The sequence below is a fragment of the Cheilinus undulatus genome, linkage group 17 (genome assembly GCF_018320785.1).
Source record: "Cheilinus undulatus linkage group 17, ASM1832078v1, whole genome shotgun sequence".
Classification (NCBI taxonomy): Eukaryota; Metazoa; Chordata; class Actinopteri; order Labriformes; family Labridae; genus Cheilinus; species Cheilinus undulatus.
The window spans coordinates 17,167,967-17,193,019 of record NC_054881.1 but is presented as its reverse complement, the minus strand read 5'-3'; the positions used below and the strand labels follow the sequence as shown (position 1 = coordinate 17,193,019).

General features: G+C 38.6%; 1 protein-coding gene across 1 annotated transcript in view; it reads right to left on the bottom strand.

Annotated features, from left to right (window-relative positions):
- onecut2 (one cut homeobox 2) overlaps positions 1–23,481 on the bottom strand; it is a 48,636-nt gene extending 25,155 nt beyond the window's left edge. Inside the window, exons 1-2 of the mRNA XM_041811606.1 lie at positions 22,787–23,481; positions 19,248–19,711 (exon numbers count right to left, since the gene is read on the bottom strand). Of these exons, the coding sequence (XP_041667540.1) occupies positions 19,248–19,711; positions 22,787–23,481 (1,159 nt within the window). The remainder of the gene's footprint in view (positions 1–19,247; positions 19,712–22,786) is intronic.
- Positions 23,482–25,053: the final 1,572 nt, after the last annotated feature.

Genomic DNA, 25,053 nt, shown 5'->3' with positions numbered 1-25,053 from the left:
ACGTTTTTTTTTTCCACAGCAAATAAGTGATAAGTTCACAGCAAAGGAAATTATATCCTGCTGCTTTTATTTAAACCAGAGTATACAGCTGAAGAAAGGAAGCATGCAATGCATTCTGATACATGTCTCTAAGTATTAACAGCAATGTCAGTTTTCTGGGTATGCACTACAGAAGCTGATGTTTGAACAGACGACATTTATGACCAGTGCTGATGAAGAGTCTTGTTAAATATGATGAAAATCCATGTGTCTCTAGTTTTAAAGATATTGTGCCCATTGCAGGAGATCACCTCCATGCAGACCACACAGATATCTTTGGATTACTCATTAACTCATCAGCCTAAAATCACATCTTAAAGTGTCTGTGTTTTTGTCTTTATCATCATGAATTGCTACATACAGCTTCTTTCTCGCTCTCTCTGTTGTAAAATGTCAGCTCTCCCCCCCTCCTTGCTCCTCCCCCATCCTCCCCCCTGCCTCTCTTCCAGGAACTGGTCTGGATCAGGTTCCTACAGATCAATGGAGATCTGGGTCCGCACCGTTTACGTTATCGTTGCCAGTATTAATGCTCTTTTAATCTGCTCGGGATTACAGCCATCGATCCACATCATCCATCCTCACGCACGAGCGCACGGCCGAGCCCAAAACTGCTGCTCCACACACACAAACGCACAAAGATACACACTCACAGCTACACACCGACACAGATTTCAGACAAACGCAGAGAGACTCGCAGACGAGTGGAGAAAAACAACGACGCGAGCAGAGACAGCAGCAGGAAACACAACAAACAGAATGAGCGACCGTTTCCTTGTTTGTGTGATGGTCGCAGTATTGATCGGTTATAGATACACATCAGCTCATTTACATACACAGCTGCCAGCCGAGGCCGCAAACGGACAATTCAAAGACAACAGGAAAAGGCAGACTCAGATGGAGTTTGGTTTGGAATCTGTGAAACAGCCTGAGATATTTTTAAAGATATTTTATCCAACTTATTTCTATTCTTCATATCACTCACTCGAATCAAAGCTGTTACTTCTGTCAAACCAGAATTTTCCAATACACTTCTCCAGGTGTTTTTATTGGTCCACATATAGTTAAACTACATTTTTGCCAGTTAGCTATTTTACAGTCTGACAGAGCTCAGTAACTCTTGAAAATCTGTGGCTAGGTGAGTCTTCTTTGGCAGGAGCAAACCAGTGTCTCACACTTAAAAAACAATCCACCAGAAACATGACCAAAAGAACCCCAGTAGGGATTACTGCAAACAGACAACATCCAAATACAACTAAACACATCTAAACACACCAAACTCTGCTCAAGAGCCCAAGGGCATGATGGGAAACTCCATCCACACATCCTCAAACACTTGGAATGGCAGTGGGTGGAGCTTAGATTAAATTACTCTTTACACAGTTGAACTAACACGGGTGGATCATCGCTGTCTTATAAATCCAACACAGAGGACCATTTCACTTAGAATTTAGGAGGTAAAATTAACTCTGAAATCTTAATCCCTGAAATATTAACACTCTTAAAGCCCTTGAAAAATATCCCAAAATGTCCTAAAATATTCTCTAAATGTTTCAGAAAGCCTTTCTTAGATATAAAAGCCTTTCTTTTATATATCATATTTTCATCAAAAGTTCCATGAAGGCTCCTGAAGATTTTGAAAGAATTCCCCAAAATTTGTAATCAAATTCACAAAAAAATTACTATTAAAATTCCCCCAAATTCCATGGAAAATGATGGAAAATTTCCAAACATACTCCCCCCCAAAATCCAAACAAATTGCCCCAAAGGTTTGTGATATTTCAGGAACGTTTTGACGTAAATTGCCCAAATTCAACAAAAAATTTTAAAATGTAACAGTGTCCTCATATGTGCACACTGGGTCTCAGGAGGTTAAAAACCTATAATATCCTGAATCCATAGTATTTGATATCAGGGATAATTTTTCCAAAAATATAAAAATAGTTCACAGTTCATTTATAGATTTACCTTTGGAAGATAAAACCTTAAATTTATCCATATTAGACTCTCGTTTTTATCTTAATTTTATTCTATTTTATTTTCATTTAGTTTTTTGTAATTCTTTTTTCATTCAGTGTTTATTTAATATCCAAAAATGCACCCATATTTGTACCCTAAATATGAAATTATTGGGTACATCAAATGTGAATTTAAATCTGTAAAAAAATCTGTTAAATCTTTAGCCACTCATTATTACTATAATAATATTTTAACGGCAGATATTTTGTCAATGTATTCCTCTTAACTTCTAGCAATTTAAGCCACAATTTTAAATTTGATTTATTATTATTATTTGCAGTGTGGAAACATCAACTGGAATGATGAAAGTTAAAGAAAACTTATATACAAGAATAAAATGAATCAAAGAAGTCGGATAATATTCAGCTCTTACTTTAATATTTGTTCAACTGAACATACTAAAATACATTTAAAAATAATCAAACATGGAGAAAAAAAGAGAAATCTATCTATACAGTGTTTTTAAGACAGTTTTTGATCAAAAAGGTGTCGGATAGAATTAAAAATGTACCTGGTGCTTTTTTACTCCAAAAAATGATGTAATTGTTATGATATATTTATAAAATATTTGAAAACTTTTTTCACAGGTTACATTTTATAGAACTATTAATAATGGAATGACTACTGAGCATTTTGTTATGCACTTGTAGCTGACATATCTTTACCTAATGACTATTTATTCAAAGGTTTCCCAGTAATCCTGATGATAATACCGATACAGGTAAAATACATTTATACCTGTTTGTTGTAGAGCATGTTGTTCAGACCCAAGGTCAAACCAGACCTTCTGTTTTTATTCCTTTTTTTTTTAACCCTCTTTGTCTTTGACCATAAACCCTGCTCGCTGCCTGACAGGTTCGTCCCGCCTGTCGTCGTTCATTACGCCTCCGGACAGAGTTATTTCAGCCGCGCTGTGACACCAATACTAATGAACCCAAGGGAGGGAGGCGGGGACACAGAGAGGCAGAGAAGAAGAGAGAGGAGATAGAAAGAGCGAGATGATTCGAAGGAAGGAGATGTAAAAACAGAGAGGACAAACCAACAGTGACAGAGAAGAATTAATGGGATTTGGAGATGGCCGTTCAGTGGGCTCAGTCTATTTAAAGGCGCTCTATCTGCCTCATAGAAACATCAACAAATTAACACCGTGTAATGTCTGAGAGGTTGTAAACAAATAATAGGCCTCGCCGCTGCAAAGGCCAAAAATCAAGACCCTTTTCCCACTGGCCTGAATCACAACGAGTCTTAAATATTGATCAAGCATTAGACATCAACACAAAAATAACATGAAACAGCAGCAATGAGCAAATCACAACACACTGTAGCTGCATTTCCATTACAGATTTTCACAAAAAATTCACAAGAATTCACAATTTTGCTTTGAATGTGTTTCCACTGAAGAGAGTTTTGGGCATGAGCCCCGCAATTCTCATAAATCTCATCTAGCAAGACTCTGCTGCAAGGAAGCTGGACCCTCAAAACCTGTTGTGTGTCTGTAGGGTTATGATTACATCTACAGCGGTTGCCTTGACAAAAAGGGAGGTGGGCAGGGCAGGGTTAGGTTTAGGGTTAAGGTTAGGGTTAGGGTTAGGGGCTGTGGACAAAGTAGATGGAATGGATGCTTAAAGCTGGTTGGTTTTGTGTCTGAGGGTTCTGCAGGTGGACAGAGACGCTGCATGTAGTCTCAATCTGATCCCGTTTTGTAAAGTCTTGGTTGGCGAGTTGACACCAGATCTTGCAACCATAAAGATGATATAGTATGTTAAGGATTTTGGAGGCTCTTTTTGATAGGACAGCTGAAGAGTGACAGGAAATATGGGTTGAGAAAGCGAGGGAAGACATGCATGCTTTTCAGCAACAGCTAAAGATGCTACTTCATTATTACAAGGGTAAGATGAAGGTAAGACTCCACGTTAACATGAAAACAGCTCAATCCTTCAGAGTCTGTGAAGAACTGAAGGAGAGAAATCACTCCTGGCATGTTTATCTCACAGGAGGAGGAGGAGGAGGAGGAGGAGGCAGCCAAAGCAGCAAGGCTGATGGGAAACGTAGTCTTTAATTCAAGAAGGCCAGGTCCATAATAAAAGTCCTGTGGTGAAATATTACCATTAACGCCGTGCTTTAAGAATCTATTGGATAAATTTGATGAAAAATGAGATCTGCTCCAGGATTGTGCGTTGTTGTGCAGCTCTGAATGATTGTGTTGCTGTGTATTCTCGTAGCTCTCGGTCTCGATGAGCTCACAGTCCAGGTGTCACCTTTGATTTGACCGCTGTAATAAAGCGGCGACAGGACCATTTTCTCCTCTGAACCCGAGCGGCTCAGCGTGGCCCTGCAAACACTTCTACCGCTCCAACAACACCGGGACGCCATAATTAGTGTGGACAGTCTTAACAAAAAATCACTACACTATTCCTCTGATTTTCTTATTGGAGGCTACAGTGAAGGTTGTGGAGTCGAAACGCACCGGGGCTGATGTTTGGAGTTCACAGATTTGATAAAGAAACCAGAGCTCTGATGAATAAATATGATGCAGGCAGAGGCTAGAATTATCTGTGAATGTGTTCAAGGCAATAGCAGCTGTTAGTGAGTCTCTGAGAGTTCTGGTACCAAAAAATGACTTCAGTAAGAATATCTGGGCCATGTCTTGTTATAAGTTTCTCCTGATTGAAATGATTGAACATCACTTGTGAGAGAAACTGGACAAACCTGTAGCTTTTCCTTTGAACCTTTGTTTCATAATGTTAATGTGTTCCTTAGCATCCTTTCCACCCAAATAAAGCAAGAAATAATAGTATTCATGTTGGTGCGTCATGCTTGTAGTTTCATGAGCAGCAAGTCCCAAAGCAAACCGAGTTTTTTTTCCCAGCCTGTGTCCGAGTACACTTGACCCCAAAGTGAGGGCCATTTGGTCAGTGTGATGACAAGTGTACCATACTTAGGCACCATGCCTGAGTCCACATGAAGAGGTGATCTTGGGCACAGTTCATTTGAACTCAGGCACCAAGTACCAGCTACTCAGCAGCAAGTTGAGTTTCAAAGGTGATTCTTCTCAAAAAACCATCATATCTATGCAGCATGGAGCTACTTCATCCTCTGATATACACAGTAGATGTGGAATTGCAAAGAGGGCCAATTTGTCATCTTAACCTGACCATTTTCCCAGTCTCTGCTCCTGAAAAACACCCCCACAACATGATGCTGCCACCACCACTATGCTTGACTGTTAGGAAGGTACCTGGTTTCCTTTAGACATAACGTTTAGAACTGAGGCCAAACAGTTCAATCCTGGTTTCATCAAACCAAAGATCCTTGTTTCTCACAGTCTGCAAGTCCTTTAGGTGCAGAGAGTGGGGAGGCCACTCTGCCATAAAGCCCTGATTGGTGGAGGGCTGCAGTGATGGTTGTCCTTCTGGAACTTTGTCCCATCACCACACAGGATCTCTGGAGCTCAGTCAGAGTGACCATCAGGTTCTTGGTCATCCTGGTTCTTGCTCTGCACTTTAAGGTGCTTACTACTTTGTTACAGGGCCATGTTTTAAACCATTGGGCTTTTTCTAGTGTAAGCAAAGTCAATACTTCTGTTGCAATTGTAATGTTGCTATTGAAAACGCATTTTTACAATTCCAAAAAGGACTTTGCCTCTAATACTGACATTTCATGCTTTTGTAACTTTCCGTGCACATAATGTGCACTACACAGATTACTGAAGATGCACCATTTGTGAAAAAGAGAGGCAATACCAATACAGATGTTTAGTATGGCAATATAGCCGATACTGATATAGATTCAGATGTTATTCCATCACTTCTTTTGGCTTAACACTCCCACTACACTGGCATTTTCTCTCACATTTGACCATGAAATCAGAGCAGAGTTTGTCCAAATGTCTCATTTGATTAAGCAGCTAGATAAACCAGATGCTTGCATAAAGTTGATTGAAGACAGAAGATGAACAATGGCAAATGAGCATGGCTAAAAATGGCTCATACCAATGTTAAACCAATTCCTCCTGATTCTCAAGGGGGATTTGTTGACAGGAGTACTTATTTAGCACCATCCGGTAAATATGTCATTTTTGTCGTCCAGGCAGGGAATAGATGACTAATCCCATCCATACAAATCCACATGTCACTGACTCAGCAGTGGGAGCAGTTTAGGGTTAAGTGTTTTGCTCAAGGACTCATCAACAGTGGCTGCATCAGCGAGGGATCAAACCCCAACCTTCTGATTGAGAGACGGCAAACTCTACCACTCATTCGCACCAGCCCATGTAGCGATGTCAATCCCCAGAGATGGATTTTTCATGATTGCGTTTCCTGAAAAACTGCTGTAAACATGACAGGCTATAGATGCCAGCCTCTATCAGATCTTCCCACACGCCGAGACACAAACAAACATCAGAAGTTTCCTCTCAGCAGCCAAAAATCCATGAACTCAAATCAATAACAGCCTGTGAATATGCAGAGGGTCCCAAAAAGATACCTTAAAAACAGGCACAAAGTGGATTCCCACAGTCTGGAAGTGTCAGAGCAAACACATACCGGACACACGAACAAGGGGGTTACTGCTGGTAATCCTTGTCATAAAGCAGAGTCGGTCTCATAAATAATGCACTGTGTCTGCTCGCAGCAGGATGCGTAAAATGGAAAATATTTAGGTTCAGTCATTCAGATTTTCTGCTCACTTTGACTCTAAGTGCCTCCATTCTGCTCCCTCATATAGCAGACATCATTGTATATGAAGGATGATTAAATATACATTTCCTCATAGTCAAGAAAAGACAAGACCAGACACGAAACCAGCAATACACTCACACCAATAACACCGACTACATATCAAAGCCTGTTATCAGTCAGATCCAGAAACAACCTTTGTCCAAAAAATCTTGGAGACACATCAGTTATGTGTTTTTATTCATTACAATAACAAACATCTAAGTAACGTTATCCTCAGCTGATAGGCTTTTAGTGTATTGCAGCTTGGAGGCATTCAGCTTTATGAAAATAATAAAATAAAATTCACTTGGAATATAAATTTCCAAAACCGTTAATTTCCAAATGCCAAATATTGGCCTCAATAATAGGCCAGGCCTCAGTCAAAACCACAAGGTATAGTAGCAGCAGGATCAAGTTATTTAAAAGGTCTGATTTCTACAAAGTAATCAGTCTCAGATTGAATCTCCACTAGAATTTACATGTGGGAGACTCTATGGTCAAGCGCAAGAAGTTCTTCGGTCTGATGAGACTAAAATGATGCTTTTTGTCCATCAGACAAGACGCAATGTTTGGAGGACACCATCCTCACAATGAAGCATGGTGGTGGCAGCATCATTCTGTGGAGATGCTTCTCAGCAGCCAGCCCTGGCTACCAAATTATATGACCTTAACTGATTCATAATAAAAGGGTAAAACATCCAAGGGAGTGAATACTTTTTATAGGCACTGCTACTCCCTTTGTAGGTGCTAAATCATCTTTGTAGGCCTACCTGCTGCTCTTGCTCTTAGGGTCATGTTATTGTTCAGTCAGCACCCATCACCTGCTTGTTTTATCATTAAAATCCTGATATGACAAGAACTTTTAACCATGTAAAACTTTGCGCACATCAACTTTGGATCACAATGTTATGTACTAGATTCAGTGCACTAGCATCTGCTTGAATCCATGCAATGCAAAACTCTTAATAAAAGCATTTAAATGTTTGTTTCAGATCAGGCAAACGGCCTCGTCATTGCTTTATTATTTCATGATCTTTGACAAAATGCTCCTAAAGGCATTTTTAGAAAGTATTTGTGTGTAAAAGAGAAAATGAGAGCAGCTTTTTGATGAGTTTGACTGGGCTGTGTTTGCAAACCAACAGAACTGGGCCCACAGCGATACATCATTCTGAATCATGACCGTTACAACAATGGGAATACAGATTTTTTCTTATTTTCCAGCTCTCCTATGAGCTACTCTTTTCTAACACTGCCTCTAGTATCATGGTCTCTTTATTCATAATTCACTTGGAGTCTTGGGAAGGCAGCGTCCTCCAACCAAACAATGGACTCCACCTCTCTCTCTCTCTCTCTCTCTCGCTCTCTCTCTCTCTCGCCCTCCCTCCATTTTGCCTGGTTAACCCGGCTGCGAGGTGAAGAAGAAGTGAAGTGAGCAGACCGAGGCGGGTCACGCCGAGATTCCCATCAATAATTCATCGGGCCGCTGCTGCCTCTGCTCTTGTGTTCAATTCCCTGGACAATCACATAATACCTCCCCCCAAAAGAGAGAGACAGAGGAGGGAGAGGGGGGAGAAGGAGAGGAAGAGGCAGGTCCAGGGAGGAAGGCGATGGTGAGAGAAAGAAAAGGATTCAAAATGAGGTAGAGGAAGAAAGGTAGCCATGGAGGAGAGAAACATCCAGGAGGACATTTAGATTCACAAAGATTGGTCTGATTTCTAGGAAGTATCTCTAAGACAAGCTATTTTTTCTCTATAACACCTTGTAGACTTGACCAAATGGTTAAATTATTTGGGTACTACATAAGAAACCTTTTGAAAGTCCCTGTTTAGTGGGAAATTGTGCTTTTCATCACATTTGGATGGTAGCTAGGTGTGCAAAATCACATACACTTGCATTGATCTGCTGTTAAAACAGCATCCACTCTTCAGGAAAAAAAAACCCTTACAAGGTTTAAAGCCTGTCAGTAAGAGAGAGGTGAGGGTTAATAATTATAAACTTGAATTTTGCAATATTTTGTCATCTTTATCAGTCTGTAAGTTATGCTGCCAGAGGGGCTCCTGATTAAAATAATGTGAAAATATGATGAGTGCACTAGATAGCTACTAGTGCTATTCTACCCTAAACAGCCAATGAAAGCAAACTCTGAATGCATCATAGCCAAGATGGGGGGGGAAACTGGGTGGTAAAAAGTGCAGCAGGTGGCTGAAAAGAATCCTAGTCCACAAATGAGCAGCATAAAATATAAATAAGATACAGCAACAGAAAGGCAATGATGAACACAACCTGTCTGTCATGGATGGAAGAAAAGACACATTTCTCTGGACTTGAAAATGTTTGGAAATATTTCAGGTAATGTAGGAATTCCACTAAAATTATAAAACATATGTTTGATCATTTTAAAATTAATTTAGATATTTCAGTGCAAAAATTATAGACTGTTTGTTTCAGGAAGAATTATGACAACATGTACTAGAGGTAAAATGTGATGGTCGAACAGTATTATTTTTTAGGGCCAATATTTATGCCAGTCATTAGTAGTTACATCCTTTTTACAGAGCCCATATGTGTCAGTGTTACTCAGGCTTCAGTTTTGATTGGCTTTTACTCATGTGACGTCCAGACAATCAAAAACACACCAGTTTACTTACAGTTTTGACATAGTCATGTCTTAATCATGGTACGTATCATGTCTCTTAAGTCTACACACAATGTGAGCAAGCAACACTGAGAAAACCTACCATTCATATCTATAAAAGGATCCTGATGTTTATCCCGATCACTCCATTCCTATTTTCCTGTACATTGTTCACATTGACATGGGTGAGGAACAAGGAAAGATGGAAATGTCAAGGGACCAGGAGCTTGTTTCACAAAGATGGGGGTAGCTGTACATGAATTATATAATATATAATAATTAATAATATCCATATCTGTGTTTGAAAAAATAAACTCTGATCTGTATCCATCTGTATAAGTTCTTCTTCCATGTACTCTGGTTCAGATAGATAGATAGATAGATAGATAGATAGATAGATAGATAGATAGATACTTTATTAATCCTTTTCCAGGAAATTGCTATCCCTGTAGAAGCCTGCAGGCCCACACAGCTAATCAGAGGATATCAGTGCGCTGTGGAAGGAGACAAAATGACGAAAGCTGCATCGTAAATTAGTGCCTGACACAGAGGGGTTTTTTGGGGACATGAAGCACTTTGTACATTTTCGTCATAGCGTACAGGCAAGCCAACATATTTTCTTGGCCAATTTTTACGCAAAACTCGTTAAGCTACAAGAATAAAATGCTCCTATCTATAGCCATTATGCTCATTGGGTAAGCTCATAATAACCACAGGATCAACTTTCACAGAAATCACTGGAGGCTAATGCCACTACTATAGCCAAGCACCTCATACGACCCAACTTCAAAAATCCCGAAATGTCCCTTTAAATTCACAGGGCCGAGAATTAACGGATGCAGTGTGGAGAGCAATAGGCAATACTGCACATTACAACACAATGCAAACTACAGAAAAATGTACATTTTCTACAGTTAACTGTGTTGATGTCAAAGAACTCTGAGAGTTGTGTCCATCTCAGTTACACCTATGCCATTTAAGATGCTTGATTTTTTCACTATTTTCTCAGATTTTGTTCCAATATTGCATTCTTTTTTGTAATTCTACACCAAATGACAAATATATGACTTTATACAATCTGAATCACAAAATCTGAATACCAACCTTACTTCCTAGATATAATCATTATTGACAATCTATTTAGGGCTAGGAATCTACAACTTTATACAATTTGCACTGCTGTTGCTATGTTGTTTTTCTATTTTTTTTTTCAGCAAGCTTCCAGCAGATCCTGCAGAACCTGTACAAGATCTGATGATGCAAACAATATAAGCTGCACTTCCAAATCAGCCATTTAGCCAACAAACAAGACAGTAATTAATATGAACATGTAGCAAGTTAAACAACATATTAACAAATAAAATAATGGCTTTCAAACGCATTAAAAAAAATATGTAAACAACAAAACTGAGAAGTATGAGCAAATGATATTGCAAGCATATTTTTGAGGGAATTAGCAGTTTCACATTAGTTGGTTTACATTGTTGCTTTTTAGCAGTTGTTCATGTTTCAGACATTTTTTTATGCATTTAAAGCTTAGAAACACTGCAGGGGTCTGTTTTTAGCCTCATGTTAATGTTTAAAAGCTACAACTTGGCTTATTTTCCTATTATTTCAAATCTGACTTCAACTGTATGCAGACGACACCACTCTCTACTGATCACTCAATCTAATCTTAGAGATCAAACAAACCTTAATGAGTAAATGATTAAAAAAATTTATAAGCATTGTCAGACTACTGATATTAAGCTATATATTCTTAGGTGTGATAATCAATTGTTCATTAAGTTCTATTGTGTATTACAGCTATTTAATAAACTCCTAATTATCCAATGAATGCACAGATTCATAACTGAGAGAAAGGAACTGATTCAGGGACTATAAATGGAACATAAACTTACTGATAAAGACAATCAGAGAGAGCAAAAGCAAGAATTTGATCAAACTTATGACTGATAATTCCCTGTCGTGCATGAATGTGGATTTTCCCAATGTTAAGCTACGTCCTCTAGCTCTCTATATGTTCTCTTCCTCCTCCTCCCCCCCTGCACGCTGCTCCTGTCTCTCCTCTCTGCTCATCTTTGGGTCGGGGGGATATTTGCTCCATCTATTGTCTCAGTGTTGCAGCTCTGATCTTTGACCTCAGCTCTATTGGTTGCTTGCAGCATTGTTGATCTAAGTGTTGAAGCTCTCTTTGTATCTACAGACATTTTAAAGTCACCGTAGAGAAAAGAGGGAGCGATGAAAAGAGCAAAGTGCAGTGCAGTGATTAATAAATAAAGAACTAAATCGACTAGAAAACATCCTTTAGGAGTAGCTTTACAGGAACCACTGGGTATTTTTCTGGTGCAAACATCAGGAAATTAATCTCATATTCCCTGGAAACATCAAAGATTACCTTTATAATCCCAGAATCTATTCAAAATGTATGATTCTATTTGATGAAATTCCTGATTTGAAGATTGAAGGCTCAACAACTATTAATTTTTATTTCATGACTGGCAAACATATGTGGACTTCTTTGATTTTTAATTTGCAAGCAGGTTCATAAATCACTACTCTTATGCATGAATTAGAAACAAAACTGTCACTGGATAAAGGAAAAGTTTATGACTTAGTGAGGTTTGTTTCTTGTAATAATTATGACCAGCCAATCAGAGCGACAAGACAAAATAAGGTAGTAGACCTGTGCAGCTCCAATGCTAACCTGAGCTAAAGAGGCTAGCGCTTCTGCTGTGTTTTAAAGGGAAAGCTTATTGGTGGCTAAAATTCAAAATTCATTGCCAAAACATTTCAGGGGATGTGCTAAAAGAGCTTCTCTGCCAAGAAAAGCTTTTAGTGTGGCTTTTTGAGCTAGTTTTAATCAAGATATGTGGTCAAGGTCTGATTAAACTGCTGCTATTTTAAAGCTACATCAAAGCTAATCGCTACCATGGCAGTAGCCATTATATACACCAGCTTACATTACAAGTAGCAATCCCAGATTCATGCCAAAACTGGTCTGCAGGATAGCAAAAACATTTGTATCCATCATGAAAAGCTGTCAGTGTGGCTCTTTGCTCTTGTTTTAATAAAGAAAATGCTACATCCAAGCTAACCGCTACAACTGGAGGCAGCCATTGCTATTAGCTTACAATACAACTTAACTTAATCCTCACAAACATTGATCGGAGCTTTTCAAGATAGAACTGCACGATGATAGTCTGACAAATCCATCTGCTTTGCAAGGTAAGTAAGACTGTCCATTGACAAAAAAAGAGCAGAATAGTTCCCTGTATTGCTAACGCTTTCTCAAGACAAAATTAAGCAACAAATCAACCTCTTTGTCTCATTCTGTAGTACACCTGCTGTTAGCAACATCAAGCTTTAGACAACAAAAACAACTTTTGACACCTAAAATAGCTCACTACAACTACAACGCAATGAGTTTTCCCACAACGAGCATGAACTAGCTTACAACACGCTGGATCAGATATCTATGATTTACTACATACTAGATTCTATAAAGTAGCTCAAAAAGAAGTTGATCATTTGAAACTAGCTTACTATGAAGATGCATGTTAAACATAAAGCTAGTTTTGGCTTCAAATTTTTAAAAATTTAAGAGAAATTCGCTGAAAAACAACAAACATCTGTTAGATTACTTATAGTAAGAAACTTTAACTTGTGCATCACAAAATTCAAGTCAATATGCAAATCAAAACGAAAGCAAATCTTGTTTACAACAGCAATGGCAGGTTTTACCTAACTATAGTGAAAGCAGATGAGAACAGCTCCATTAGACAGCAGTTCTAGGTCACTTAGAGAGTAAACACAGTTAGATGTTACGACACAAAGGGGAGAACAGATCACAGAAACACTATCATGTTTTCCTACAACTCTAACCATGACATTCCCTACAAACGTGTAACAATCATTGAATCCAGCTCTGTCAATTAAAAAAAAAATCCCAACGGTAAAACAGTAAACTCCTGCAGAGATCATTATATCCATGTTAGCATGTTCACAGTGCCAAATGACTGAATCTGTCATGACCAAATGCCAATTAACACCAATTTGTTGGGAGAAACAGGTCACCATGCTGATCTCTCATAATTAAATGAAGACAGACCTCATTGCAGTGACCTTCTCTTCATTTTAAGAGCCCATTGAAATGATGTTTATCTACTTGAAACTGAGCATCCAACATATCTATCATAAAAGATAATTCACCTCAAGCATATCCACAGTAAACCCAAAAACTAAAATGTAAAGGATTACTGAAAGATGAGCAGATTTTGATATGACACAGCCACTAAATATCAGAAACAACCTCAGGATGAGTCAGAGGAAAGCATGAGCATGAAATATGATATCATCTCTACAAAGCCACTATTAAAATCTTATTCAGATCATTAAAGTATAATGGAGTAATTTTATAGGGGCGTCGTCACAGGAGATACTTTATGCTGAAAATCACTTTTTCCCTTAAAATTTAAATGCATTTGAAGGAAAAGTTTAGAGATGCTATCACATAATTATAAGTTGGGTTGACTGGCATTTACAAAAAATTGTTAAAGTCACTGCAACACTCTGTTTTAGTGAGCCCTAATAACCTGCTAATTTCATAGTAAGTGCAATTATCTAGTAAGTTCTGAAGAAAAGGTAGTAATAACCTTGTTTAAGTTGGCATTTTACCAAGTAAGAACTCAAAGTATGGTACTATATAAATGAAGTATTTACCTAGAAATTATTCATTAATTATTAAGTAATTACTTGCAATATTATTGCACATCTCTTGTAATTAGGTAGTATTTTACCTTAACCCCTTACCCTCTTAATATTGTGGCAGTTCTCTGGTATTTGGGTGGTATTTTATCCTTACTCATACCCTAACCCTGACCCTCATCATATTGTAGCTGTTCTCTGCTATTTAGGTCTTATTTCACCCTAACCCCCTAAACCTAAAATTACTTAAAAGTTATTCAGGAAGCATTAAATTTAATTTCGTGGGCCAAATTAAAGAAATTACCTGGGTAGAAAATTATCATTATATTTCAAATAAATTACTTGGCAAAATACAACATTGCCACAAAATTACTATCAATACATTAATTAATACACACATTATTAATATTATTACTAGGTAAATATTTCCTTAATATTACTGAGTTACAACATGGCAAAATGCTAACTTATTACTAGGTAATCACCACCTTATTCTTGAGGAATTACTTGATAATTACATTTATAATTACAAAATGACTGGAGGACCAGGGTCTACTAAAATAAAAAGCTACCAAAGTCACATATACATAAAACGACTCTGTTATAAGGAATCACACTGAGCTGAATAAATCAAAATCAGATATCTTCATTTAATTGGAATTAAATTTTGTCAGAATAAAATATGCTTTGAATAAGACTTTGAGTGTTTTTGATAAGGACAGTGATAAGATGTAAAAAATTAATTGACTGCACTCCCTGAGAGCTCTTTAGTTCAGATTTTTCATATTTGGTACCACATAATGTCTGATTAAAATACGGCTCAGTAAAATCTACATACAAAGACACCATTAGTTCTGCGGCAATCATTTAAAAGTTACTGATACTCTTGATATCTTACAAAATGTCCCTATATAAATATGACACTATAGCACTTTTTTTGTTGTTGTTGTTGTTTAATCAGTTCACAAATAATGTTTTTTTTTTAATTCACTCTTTCTTTTGTTTCTTGGCTGCAAAATTTAAAAGTTAAAATATTTTGGAAAATATCTAAACTGTTCCTGTCATTGTATAAAATGTTGATTTATACAAGGACAAAAAAAAACCTTAGATAGATTTGGAAATTTAAGTTATGGTCATTTGAAATAATCCATGGTAGTGTCCTTATCTGACAAATAAAACATAGGCCATAAAAATTAAAGGACATGTCATGTGTTTTATCATTAAACTCATTTTTCAGCTTTTCAGAAAAATTACATCTGTCTCAATGAAACAAACATTTATGAGCAGCAGGGATTTTTCTCTTTTTTTTTTTTTTTTTTTGGCATAAAAAGAACATTTCTACTCAAAATCAAGATATATGGAAAAAGAAATTATACACACACACAAAAATATACTAAATATCAATAAAACAATTTTCAAGAAATAATAAATATTTCTCTGCCCTTTCAAATCCCACACAGCATAGAGCCTGCTTTCTGCACATTAGACCTACATTATAATGTCCTTGTATATGTTTGGCTCTAATATCTGTATTTATCTAAGGAGCTTCTGACAACCAGAGTCAAATAAAGTCATCTTTAAAAATACATGTTAAAGGGTTCATGCTTCATATAAAATAGGGTGCTGATACCAAGCCAACACTCATAGTCATTAAACATTGCAGAAACTGCACTCACTCAATATCTTAAAGCATGATGTTAGCCTCTCATTATCTTAACAGGCAGGCAAAGTTGGAGCCAAATCTGCAGTTTGGTGATAATTCAACATAAATGAAGATGATTAAGAGAGCAGACTGAGAGCTACGTAGCACAAACTCATCAAGAGGATGGGTGAGGATCAGCTGACGGAACAACTTTAGAAATAATCCAAGAATTGTTAACTGGTATATTGAAGTATTTAGACCTGAACGAGTAGTTGAAAAAATTATTGTATCAATGCATCCCTTATACAAATAATCTTCACGTAGTTTTAAACAGACCCAAGGCCAAATTCAAACGTTTTTGGGAGTAAAACTTTAAAGAAAATACAGAATGTTATTTAAAAAAATTGAATAAGCAAATTACATAAAGCCGGTCAAGATCTAATTATCTAGTTGGTTCTTATGGGTGTTATTAAAATTTCTCCCTTTTTAATCCCTTTTGAGTGCCTTTTTTATTTGCTTTGAGCCTGACCTTACATGTGGGTAGTTTTTGGACTTTCTCTAAAAGAGCAAACAGCATTTATTTCTGCCTGACTTCATTTGACAGGGCTGTTTTTTATTTTTTCAGTGTTCCTCTTCATGTCAGGAAATATCTTCAAAGAACCAAGAGACTGAAAATCTTCTTTTTTTTCAGGCAACAGTTTCAAAAGTACAAATATCTTCAGTTTTATGCAGACAAATGTGCAGCTCATCTTTGAATTTCTTTGAATTTTCTTCTGTAAATACCCTGTACTTCATTTCCTATCATGCTCCTCTTATTCAACATTAGAACTCTGGATTTTATTTCCTTGAAGCTTTTGAATTTTAATGATGAAAAAGTTAGATTGAAGCAGCTTACAAGCTGACTACAGCGACTACTAACTACAGAATATTTGTGGTTTGGACGAGAAATGCTGCTGTAAGAAAATTGTCTTTTAAAAATTGTCTTATTTTGAAATGCAGACTTGTCAAACTTTAATGGTAATATTTGTGAGGTTGGATGACTTTTTGTTTTCCAAGTTTGTTTGCTAAAATAATCCATTCCACCAGATTTTTTAGTTCGATTCAATTAGATTTATTTAATCTCTCACAATTTTTTAGATGTGAATTTCTGCTCACATTTTTTAGGATTCCAAGAGAAATCCTAATATCATATAGTTTAAGTACAAATTGTCTTATAAGACTTAACATTGGCATCAAAAAGCCTCAATCAAACATAAAGAATCTGAATAAACTTCCACATGAACTCTTCAGAAGTAAACTAACCCCCACAGCAACATCCAACTCTATATCTGCAACTCTATTCCTGAAAATCACAAAAATATACTGCTGCACTCTCAGCCTGGCCCTTTAAATCCACCTGACAGGGCCCCCTGCTACTGTTGCCCCACAGACAATAGAGGTTTAATGTGGGGACAGACAGCCGGTCCCTCACTAGAGGGGGCACCAAGCCCACTCATGCTGCAGAGTGTCATGCTTGTGTCACCGCCCGCGTGTGTGATCACTATCAAACACACACCATCGCCAGAGTCACCCTGCCTGCTTCAACACAAAAACACAACGTTTTAACTCCAAGTTAGAGTCAGATCTGCAGAATCAAAGCAACTTATTAAACCAAGGAATACAGTTGCATGCAATGATTCAGTTTAATAGAATCATTATTATGAATTATTTTATGATTCTGATGTAGACAATCATTGCCAAAGGAAAAACTTACAGCAATTATTAGTTGTGCACATGCATGCATATTTTTATTTTTAACTGTGCAATCTGAAACCGGTCTAAACTGGATAAAATTGTGTTTCACTGAGTGTTCAGTGTGCAATATTATCTGCAATATCCCTGCTGTTCAATACTGTGCATTTTGTATTTCCGATGCTTTGAACGTAACATTTTTATGTGTTTATGTTCATCTCTTTCAATACTCTGTGTTTTTCTTAAAAGAAGAATAAAATAATCCTTCCTTGTGCACATGCATCCATGTCAGTTATGCAAATGCATGCATATTTTTAACCGTGCAATCTGACTCTGAAACTGGTGAAAAATTCAATCAGTAATGTGTGCATCCTCACACTAAACTGGATAATAGTCTTTCATTGGGCACAATGTGCTACACTCTATGCAATATCCCCGCTGTTCAATACTGAGCATTTTGTATTTCTCATGCTTTACGAAGCATTTTTAAAAATGTTTCTACACTTTTGCATATATATACATTAACATATTTCCTATTTAATATATCTAAATTCCTATTTCTGTATCTTTAACTGCTAAATTGTGCCTAAGAACTTAATTTCCCCCAATTTATGATTGCAGTAACAATTTTTGTATTTTTATATTTTTACCATCGATGGATGAAAGTAAAGTACATTCTTAAAATAAAATGTGCTTTTGCTGTAAGTTTCTTTTAGCCAAATAATTGGTTTCCTTATAACTAAAAAGTCCAGTATTACTAAAGAAAATAAATGTGGGTTACAGCAGTGTGCAGACAGAGAGCGGCTGTTTGTTGGAGGGAAATCCCGTGACCTTGTCATTCTTTATCGATCCCTGTTTGTTATTGATCAATAATGGTAATCATAATACCAGCCATTCTAAATAAATTTCATTCACCTCCTCCGGAGTGAGCACATGAGGAAACACCAAAGCAAAGACAAAAATAACAACGCAAAATAAGTGAAGTAATTACATATCTGAGTGTGAGATTCAATTTCTTTTGTGATTTGGCGTGCAGAGAAAACCCAAAACAGCACCACGACACTAGGGGGGTATGACACCAGGGGGATTTAGTGATTTTGAGGACCCCAGGCAACATGTGGCCCTTCCCCTTTTACCTCAAAGCAATCACAGCTGCAGGACATACCCACATCTGAAATATAAATAGCCAACTACGCTTCATCAGCTCTTAGAGGAGCATCACAACTCAAACTCACCGCATTTTAACATGTCCTTAGGCCAGGTGGAACTTGTAAAAATAAAAATAGATGCTCATCTTTCGTGCAGTATCCATTCTTCTGCCACAAATCTAACATTTTTACCAAACAGTAATCCACTGATTCATCATTTCAATGATCTAGCTTGCATAATAAACTTGATATGAAGATTTTGGGTCTTGTTAAGGAGCTGGGACCTTGCTTTTACGGCCAGGGGTCCTCTCAAGGGACTTTATTGATAATCAAGGTCTATTTTGATGCTCTTAATTCCCCCTTATTTACATTTATAATGCACGTCTAAATCACTCAAGGTAATTTTTAGTAGTTAAACTCATGTTTTAAGCACACCTACTGTATAATTTCTATATCTAAAGTCCCCTTTGGAGCAGGAGGCCCCAGGCAGTTGACTACATTTGCCTAATGGTAAAACAGCCTACATGAGGAAACAGCACACTGGAGCCAGCAAAGAAGATGGGCCACAGAGAAGATCCCAAACAGCATCACATCATTTTTTCCACTCTTACCTGCCAGTCTGAGGGCCGACATCCTCTGAAACTCAGGCTCCTGCAGCCACTTCCACATCCTCCTGAAGGTCTCCCGTCCCGACTTTAGTTTACTCCACGGTTTGGGGTTCCTCAGGAGGTCTGACAGGGTCCCCTGGGAGCGGCACAGCACCCTCTGGGCGAAGATGGCCTGGGGGATGCTGTACCTCTTGAGCTCCGCCGTGATCCTCTGCGCTACCTCCTTGGTGTTGATTTCCTCCAGCTGTCCTGAGCTGTTCACCCCCTGCGTCCCGGAGGAGGAGGGCGGCCTTTCCCGAGTGGAAGCCAATATGGGCCCGTGGGACGGAGACTGGAGGTGGGGGTGGGAGTGGGGGTGGTGGCCCGCCGAGGACACGGCCGGGTGTCCGGGGTGGTGCATCCCGTTCAGGTGCGGCATCATCCCGGTCGCGGGGCCGGAGAGGCCTCGGTGCTGGTGGTGCTCCGCTCTGGTAGGGCTGTGTAAAAAAATCACAACATGCTACATGAGCATTCATAATAAACACATGGTAAAAGTCTGAACTTATCACACTGAATCAAAAATACAGATTCTGTAGACTTTTCTACTCAGTATGAACACAATTTACATGTTGAATTCTAGCCTGAGTTTAACAGCACTGATCTCACGACACACTGATGAGGCTCATGCTAGTGTTCACATACCCAAAGATTCATTTTAAAGTTATTTTAGTGGTAAGAAGGCACTTTATGGATTTGTTTTAGAACATATACCATCACCTTCCAGATATTTGGTCTTTTAGTCACATTATTGCAATGCATTTAAAGCTAAACATCTGACACATGCCTAAAGTTCAGATGTTGAGTTACAGTCTGAGTATGACAGCCATCGTCCCAGGACATACTGATGCAGCTCTGGCTAGCTTGTAGAATTTAACCACCAATTTAAGGTGTAATAAGTTTGTTTTTGGACTTACTTTAGATTCAGGAAAAACATGTTGCAAGCAACTGAAAATACAGCTAATGTGGAATTTCTTGGTTCTTTTCCGTTAATTGCATTTCATTTCCTTATCACAATATTTAAAATCATTAATGCACAGCACTATTCCCTCATAACATGCAGGCCTAGGATGAAAAACAGACCTAAAGACAAGGTGATGCAGCCAAAACATCACATATATATACACACATTTATGTCTCATAATTTTTGTCTGTAAAGGAATAACAAGAACAGAGTCAGCTCTAAGTCAACAGTCCCAAAAACACGTCTCTTAACGTGCTTTTTTTGCACAATGGCAACATGCACATGCCAAAAACAGCATTAAAAATTAAATACCTACAATTGTGAAAACTCAGTAAGAAAAGAAAAATGCTCCTTATATAAGATATATAAATAAATAAGACAATTCCCTATTTAAACTTAAGATTTTAAATAGTTTATCTTGTGCTCATAGAGCTATTAAGACTAGGTGGTCTGACCCAAACATCATATATTGATGTTTCTTATCTGAGTGTTACATAATTCATATCTCAGTATTTTTTTCTGTAAAGGAACAAGATAACAAAGTCAGCCAAAATTAAATCTACATGGACCACATGCCTAAGGTCACAACAACACTTTTCTTATGTTGCACAATGGCAACATGCACAAGTAAAAAAAGATGCTTTGTTCCACATTTAGCCTGCCAGCTAATTTCCATCTGTAGTCCCTGGGCATGTAAATAATCACAAAAAAATACAGAAGCAATCAATTGTCCACACATGTGCATGTTCACACACACAAGTGCAACTACAAAACAAATAAAGGGAGAGAAAACTACAGATAATAATATATGATGTAATATTTTTTCACAGTTATTCTGATATAAGTTTAATTCCGACAAGACTGATTCCTTCAAATCCACTTTTTTTTTACTTCAGTCTGTGCAAAGTTTCTGATTGGCTGGAAGATTGTTCCATGGTTTGCTTTAAAAGAAAAAGTAGACTGATCTCGACAGGAAATACAAAATATTGGCACAAATTAAATAGTCTCATGTCCCAATTAAACATACACAACTTGATATATAACCCAGCCTTAATAGATCTAAGTATGAAAATTGAATTATTTTCTGATTAAAATATTATTTTACGCTCACTGCATTTACTTGAAATTACTGCAAAACAGCAGGAAGAAAACATTGTAATGCAAAGGGTGGAAAGAAACCAGTTACATCTACTCCCTCACGTTACCTTAACTGAGAACCTTTTTTATGGTTTACTTTTGCTTTTTAAAATCTATTACGTATACTGTGAAAACAAACTCCACAATGAAAAAACATACAAGTTGTATAAGGCAGCACAAAACGGATGTTTAAATCAGAACAATCTAAAACTGATTTCACTTTTAAGGCAGAATGTGAGTTTTATTTTAAAACCTTATAAACCTGTGATTGAGTAGGCAGAGGTAGATGTCGGCTATTCAAGCAATCATATATCAATCATCTAATGCAATTGAATAGATTGAAATTGTATTTTTACTTAATTTTATTTTGAAGGAAGTGTTGCACTTCTCCACATTTAACACAGTGGTCCAGTACAGGTATATTTGGAGTACTTCTTTAGTAGTGTACCCCTCTCTTAGGATGGCAAAGGCAACAAAAACTTTCGTCCATTAATATGCAACCTTGTACCCCCCCACTAAGCTTGGTAAAGAGTATTTAACTTAAAATGCATGATCAGCCTTTATTGTGTGATTCTTTGGCTGCTAATTTCATCACGATCCTTCCTCACTGAAGCAACAGAAGCATAGAGAGGCAGTGTGAGAGCACTACAGGCACATTTTAGGTGAACTAAATATGCATTTTTATTACAGGATAGTTAAAGTTTGCAGGATTGGCTGCTTAAAATATGGGAATCAAATGAAGAGTACACCCTCTTCTGCAGAGACCACTGCACTGATTCTACAAAATAAAAGAAAATGGCTAAAAGAGGAGGTTTAACCTCCTCAATGTGCACGGAAAATGCCTAATTGCTTGACTAAGATTGCATATCACGGTCAGTAGCACTTAGTGGGAGAATAATCTCACTTTGCACACTAAAAATGCTGCTGGTTTTCACTTTATTATAAGGGGGAACCTTTTAATAATTAACCTAGTTGTGGATTCATTTTCTCTTGTTGTTTTAGTGCTGCAAAGTAAGAAAAAAACATACTTTTCAAAAGTTGCTACTTAGTATTCAGTACTGTCAGTAAAGTTTAAATAAATCACTTTTTATTGAGTAAATGCAGGGCATTTATTTGATTTTAACATTTTATCAAAAGTAACTGCAGCTACTTTAACTTTACTGCAATATTATTGCCATCTTCCTTCCTTAGATTTAAGTTTTAAAAAAGGCATAATTATTGGATATGTCAGGTGTCCACTGGCCATGTTTAAGCCTGCATAAAAAACAGCATATATCTGGACTAATGTAGCTTTTTATATGGCAGTATCACAGAAACTGAAGCCACTTTTCCTTGTATGGTTCCCCCTTACTCTCTGGCATTATTTTTATCACTATTATTATTATTATTATTATTATCTGCTTACCCTCTGGCCAGCATGGAGGCGTCGAAGTTGAGCATCTTGTCGTGGCCTCCGTGCGTCGTGGTGCCGTAATTGTGGAGAGCCTGCTGGCTGTTGTGTATAGAGCCCAGGCCGTTCCCCAGCACCGGGGACAGACTCTGACCCATCCCGGGCATGTGGTCTTTGTGGTAGGGGCTGTACAAGTTGTTCATGCCCGGCAGACCCCGCTCGTCCCGCATGAGTGTGAAGCTCCCGCTGACGTTCCCGGAGAGCCGCTGGTGGTGGTGGTGATGGTGGTGAAACTTGTCGGACACGGTGGAGATGGGGGGCAGCGGCTGCAGCGGGGTTAAGGTGGTGTATGTGCCGCTCATCCCCATCCCGGGAGAGGACGCGTCACACGGGACGCTCATGGCGTGGTGCAGCGGTAAGGACAGCTCGGGACGGTACTCCCCGCTGCCGTCCAGGATCGTGGCCATGCCGGTCACCATGGCCGAGCGGGAGGCTAGATCCTGGTGTATCCGCAGGCTGGACACCGAGGAGCCCCCGCGGCCGTGGTGTGGGCTGTGGCCGCTCATCAGATCCCCATCAGCGGCCACAGAGCTCACCGACACCCCGCCGTGCAGGCTGCCGATGCTGTCCATCGTCATGTCCGTGTTCATGGCGTACGCGTCCAGGTCCTTGGCCAGGCATCGATAGGCGTTAGTGTAGGCAGTCTTCATTCATCTGTCCTCTAGTCCATCAGGTCGAGCGGAATTCTCTCCTTCTTCTCCTCCTTTTCTCCCTGAATGCTTCCCCTCTCTCCCTGGGTGCTTTCTTTCCCTCCCTGGTTGCTTTCTTCCTCTCCTTTTCCTCCTTTCTCTCCCTGGATGCTTTCGTTCCTCCTCTCCTTCTCCTCCTTTCTCTCCCTGGACGCTTTTCTTTCTTCCTCTCTCTGCTGCTCCTGGATGCTTTCTCCTCCTTTCTCTCCCGGGATGGGTCAGTGTCCGTATCCCCGCTGTCCCTTCACTTCCTCGGTTGTTTCCTCGTCCTCCTCGGGCCTCTCCAGCTCCCTCTCTTTGTATCTTTCTCCCACATAAAAACTGTTTGTCTTCTTTTTTTATTTATATATTTATTTTTTATCTGGATCTTTCGGGCCTGTGCGGTGGCTCCCCCATATCCAGCCCTCTCCTCTCCTCCTCCTGCGTTACTCTGCTGCTCACAGAGGAGCTGTCCACGGTCCCCTCACTCACCGACCAACCCAACCTGCTGAGGGAGAAGCGGACTGGGCTGGTGGGGCGTTTCCTGCCTGAGTGACGGTGTAGCCAGCCAATCAGAGAGGCTGACAGGAAGTGAAGGGCGTGGCACAGTGGGTAAAAGACCAATCAGTGAATTAAGTGAATGCAGTGGTGTGAAGACCAGCTGAGGGTGGGAGCCAAACCCCAAATCCTCGTTGTGTATTATTATAAAGCTGACAATGTTAGCCGTCTACTCGGACCAGTCTGCAGGGGTTAAATGGGAGGGGTTTTGGCGCCTAATTAGCCTGAAAATATTTCCTGTTTAACGTGCTAAAAATGTCAGAAAATCATGATTTATTGCAATATATAAAGGCAAAATACAACCCCATTTCCAAAAAAGTTGGGACGCTGTCAAAAAATACCAGATGTTTATGTATAGACATTTTATCATTTCATGAAAATATTAGGTCACTTTGAATGTAAAGGCAGCAACACATCTCAAAAAAGTAGGGACGGGGCATTTTAGAGAAGCAGAGTCTTTCAGAAGTAAAGATGGGCATAGCTTCACCAATCTGCAACAAGCTGTCCAAAAATTATAGAACAATTTCAGAAAAATGTTCCTCAACATAAAACTGGGAAGACCTTGAATATCCAGTTAAAGCTGTATCATGAAACGAAGCAGCCCCATGTGAAAATGAGCCAGAAATGTTGGCATCTTCTCTTGGTTAAATAACATTTAAAATGGACTGAGGCGAAATGGAAAACTGTTCTGTGGTCATAAAAATCCAACTTTGAAATTCTTTTTGGAAACCACTGACCTTGTGCCCTGCAGACTAAAGAGGAGAGAGACCATCCAGCTTGTTATCAGCACACACTTCAAAAGTCTGCATCTCTGATGGGATGGGGTAGGAAAGGCACTATCAATGCTAAAAGTATAAAGAGGCTTTACAGCAACATATGCTTTCATCCAGACAGTGTTTCTTTCAGGGAAGGACTTGCACATTTTAGCAAGACAATGCTAAACCACATACCACATCCATCACAACAGCATGGCTTCACAGGAGAAGAGTCCATGTG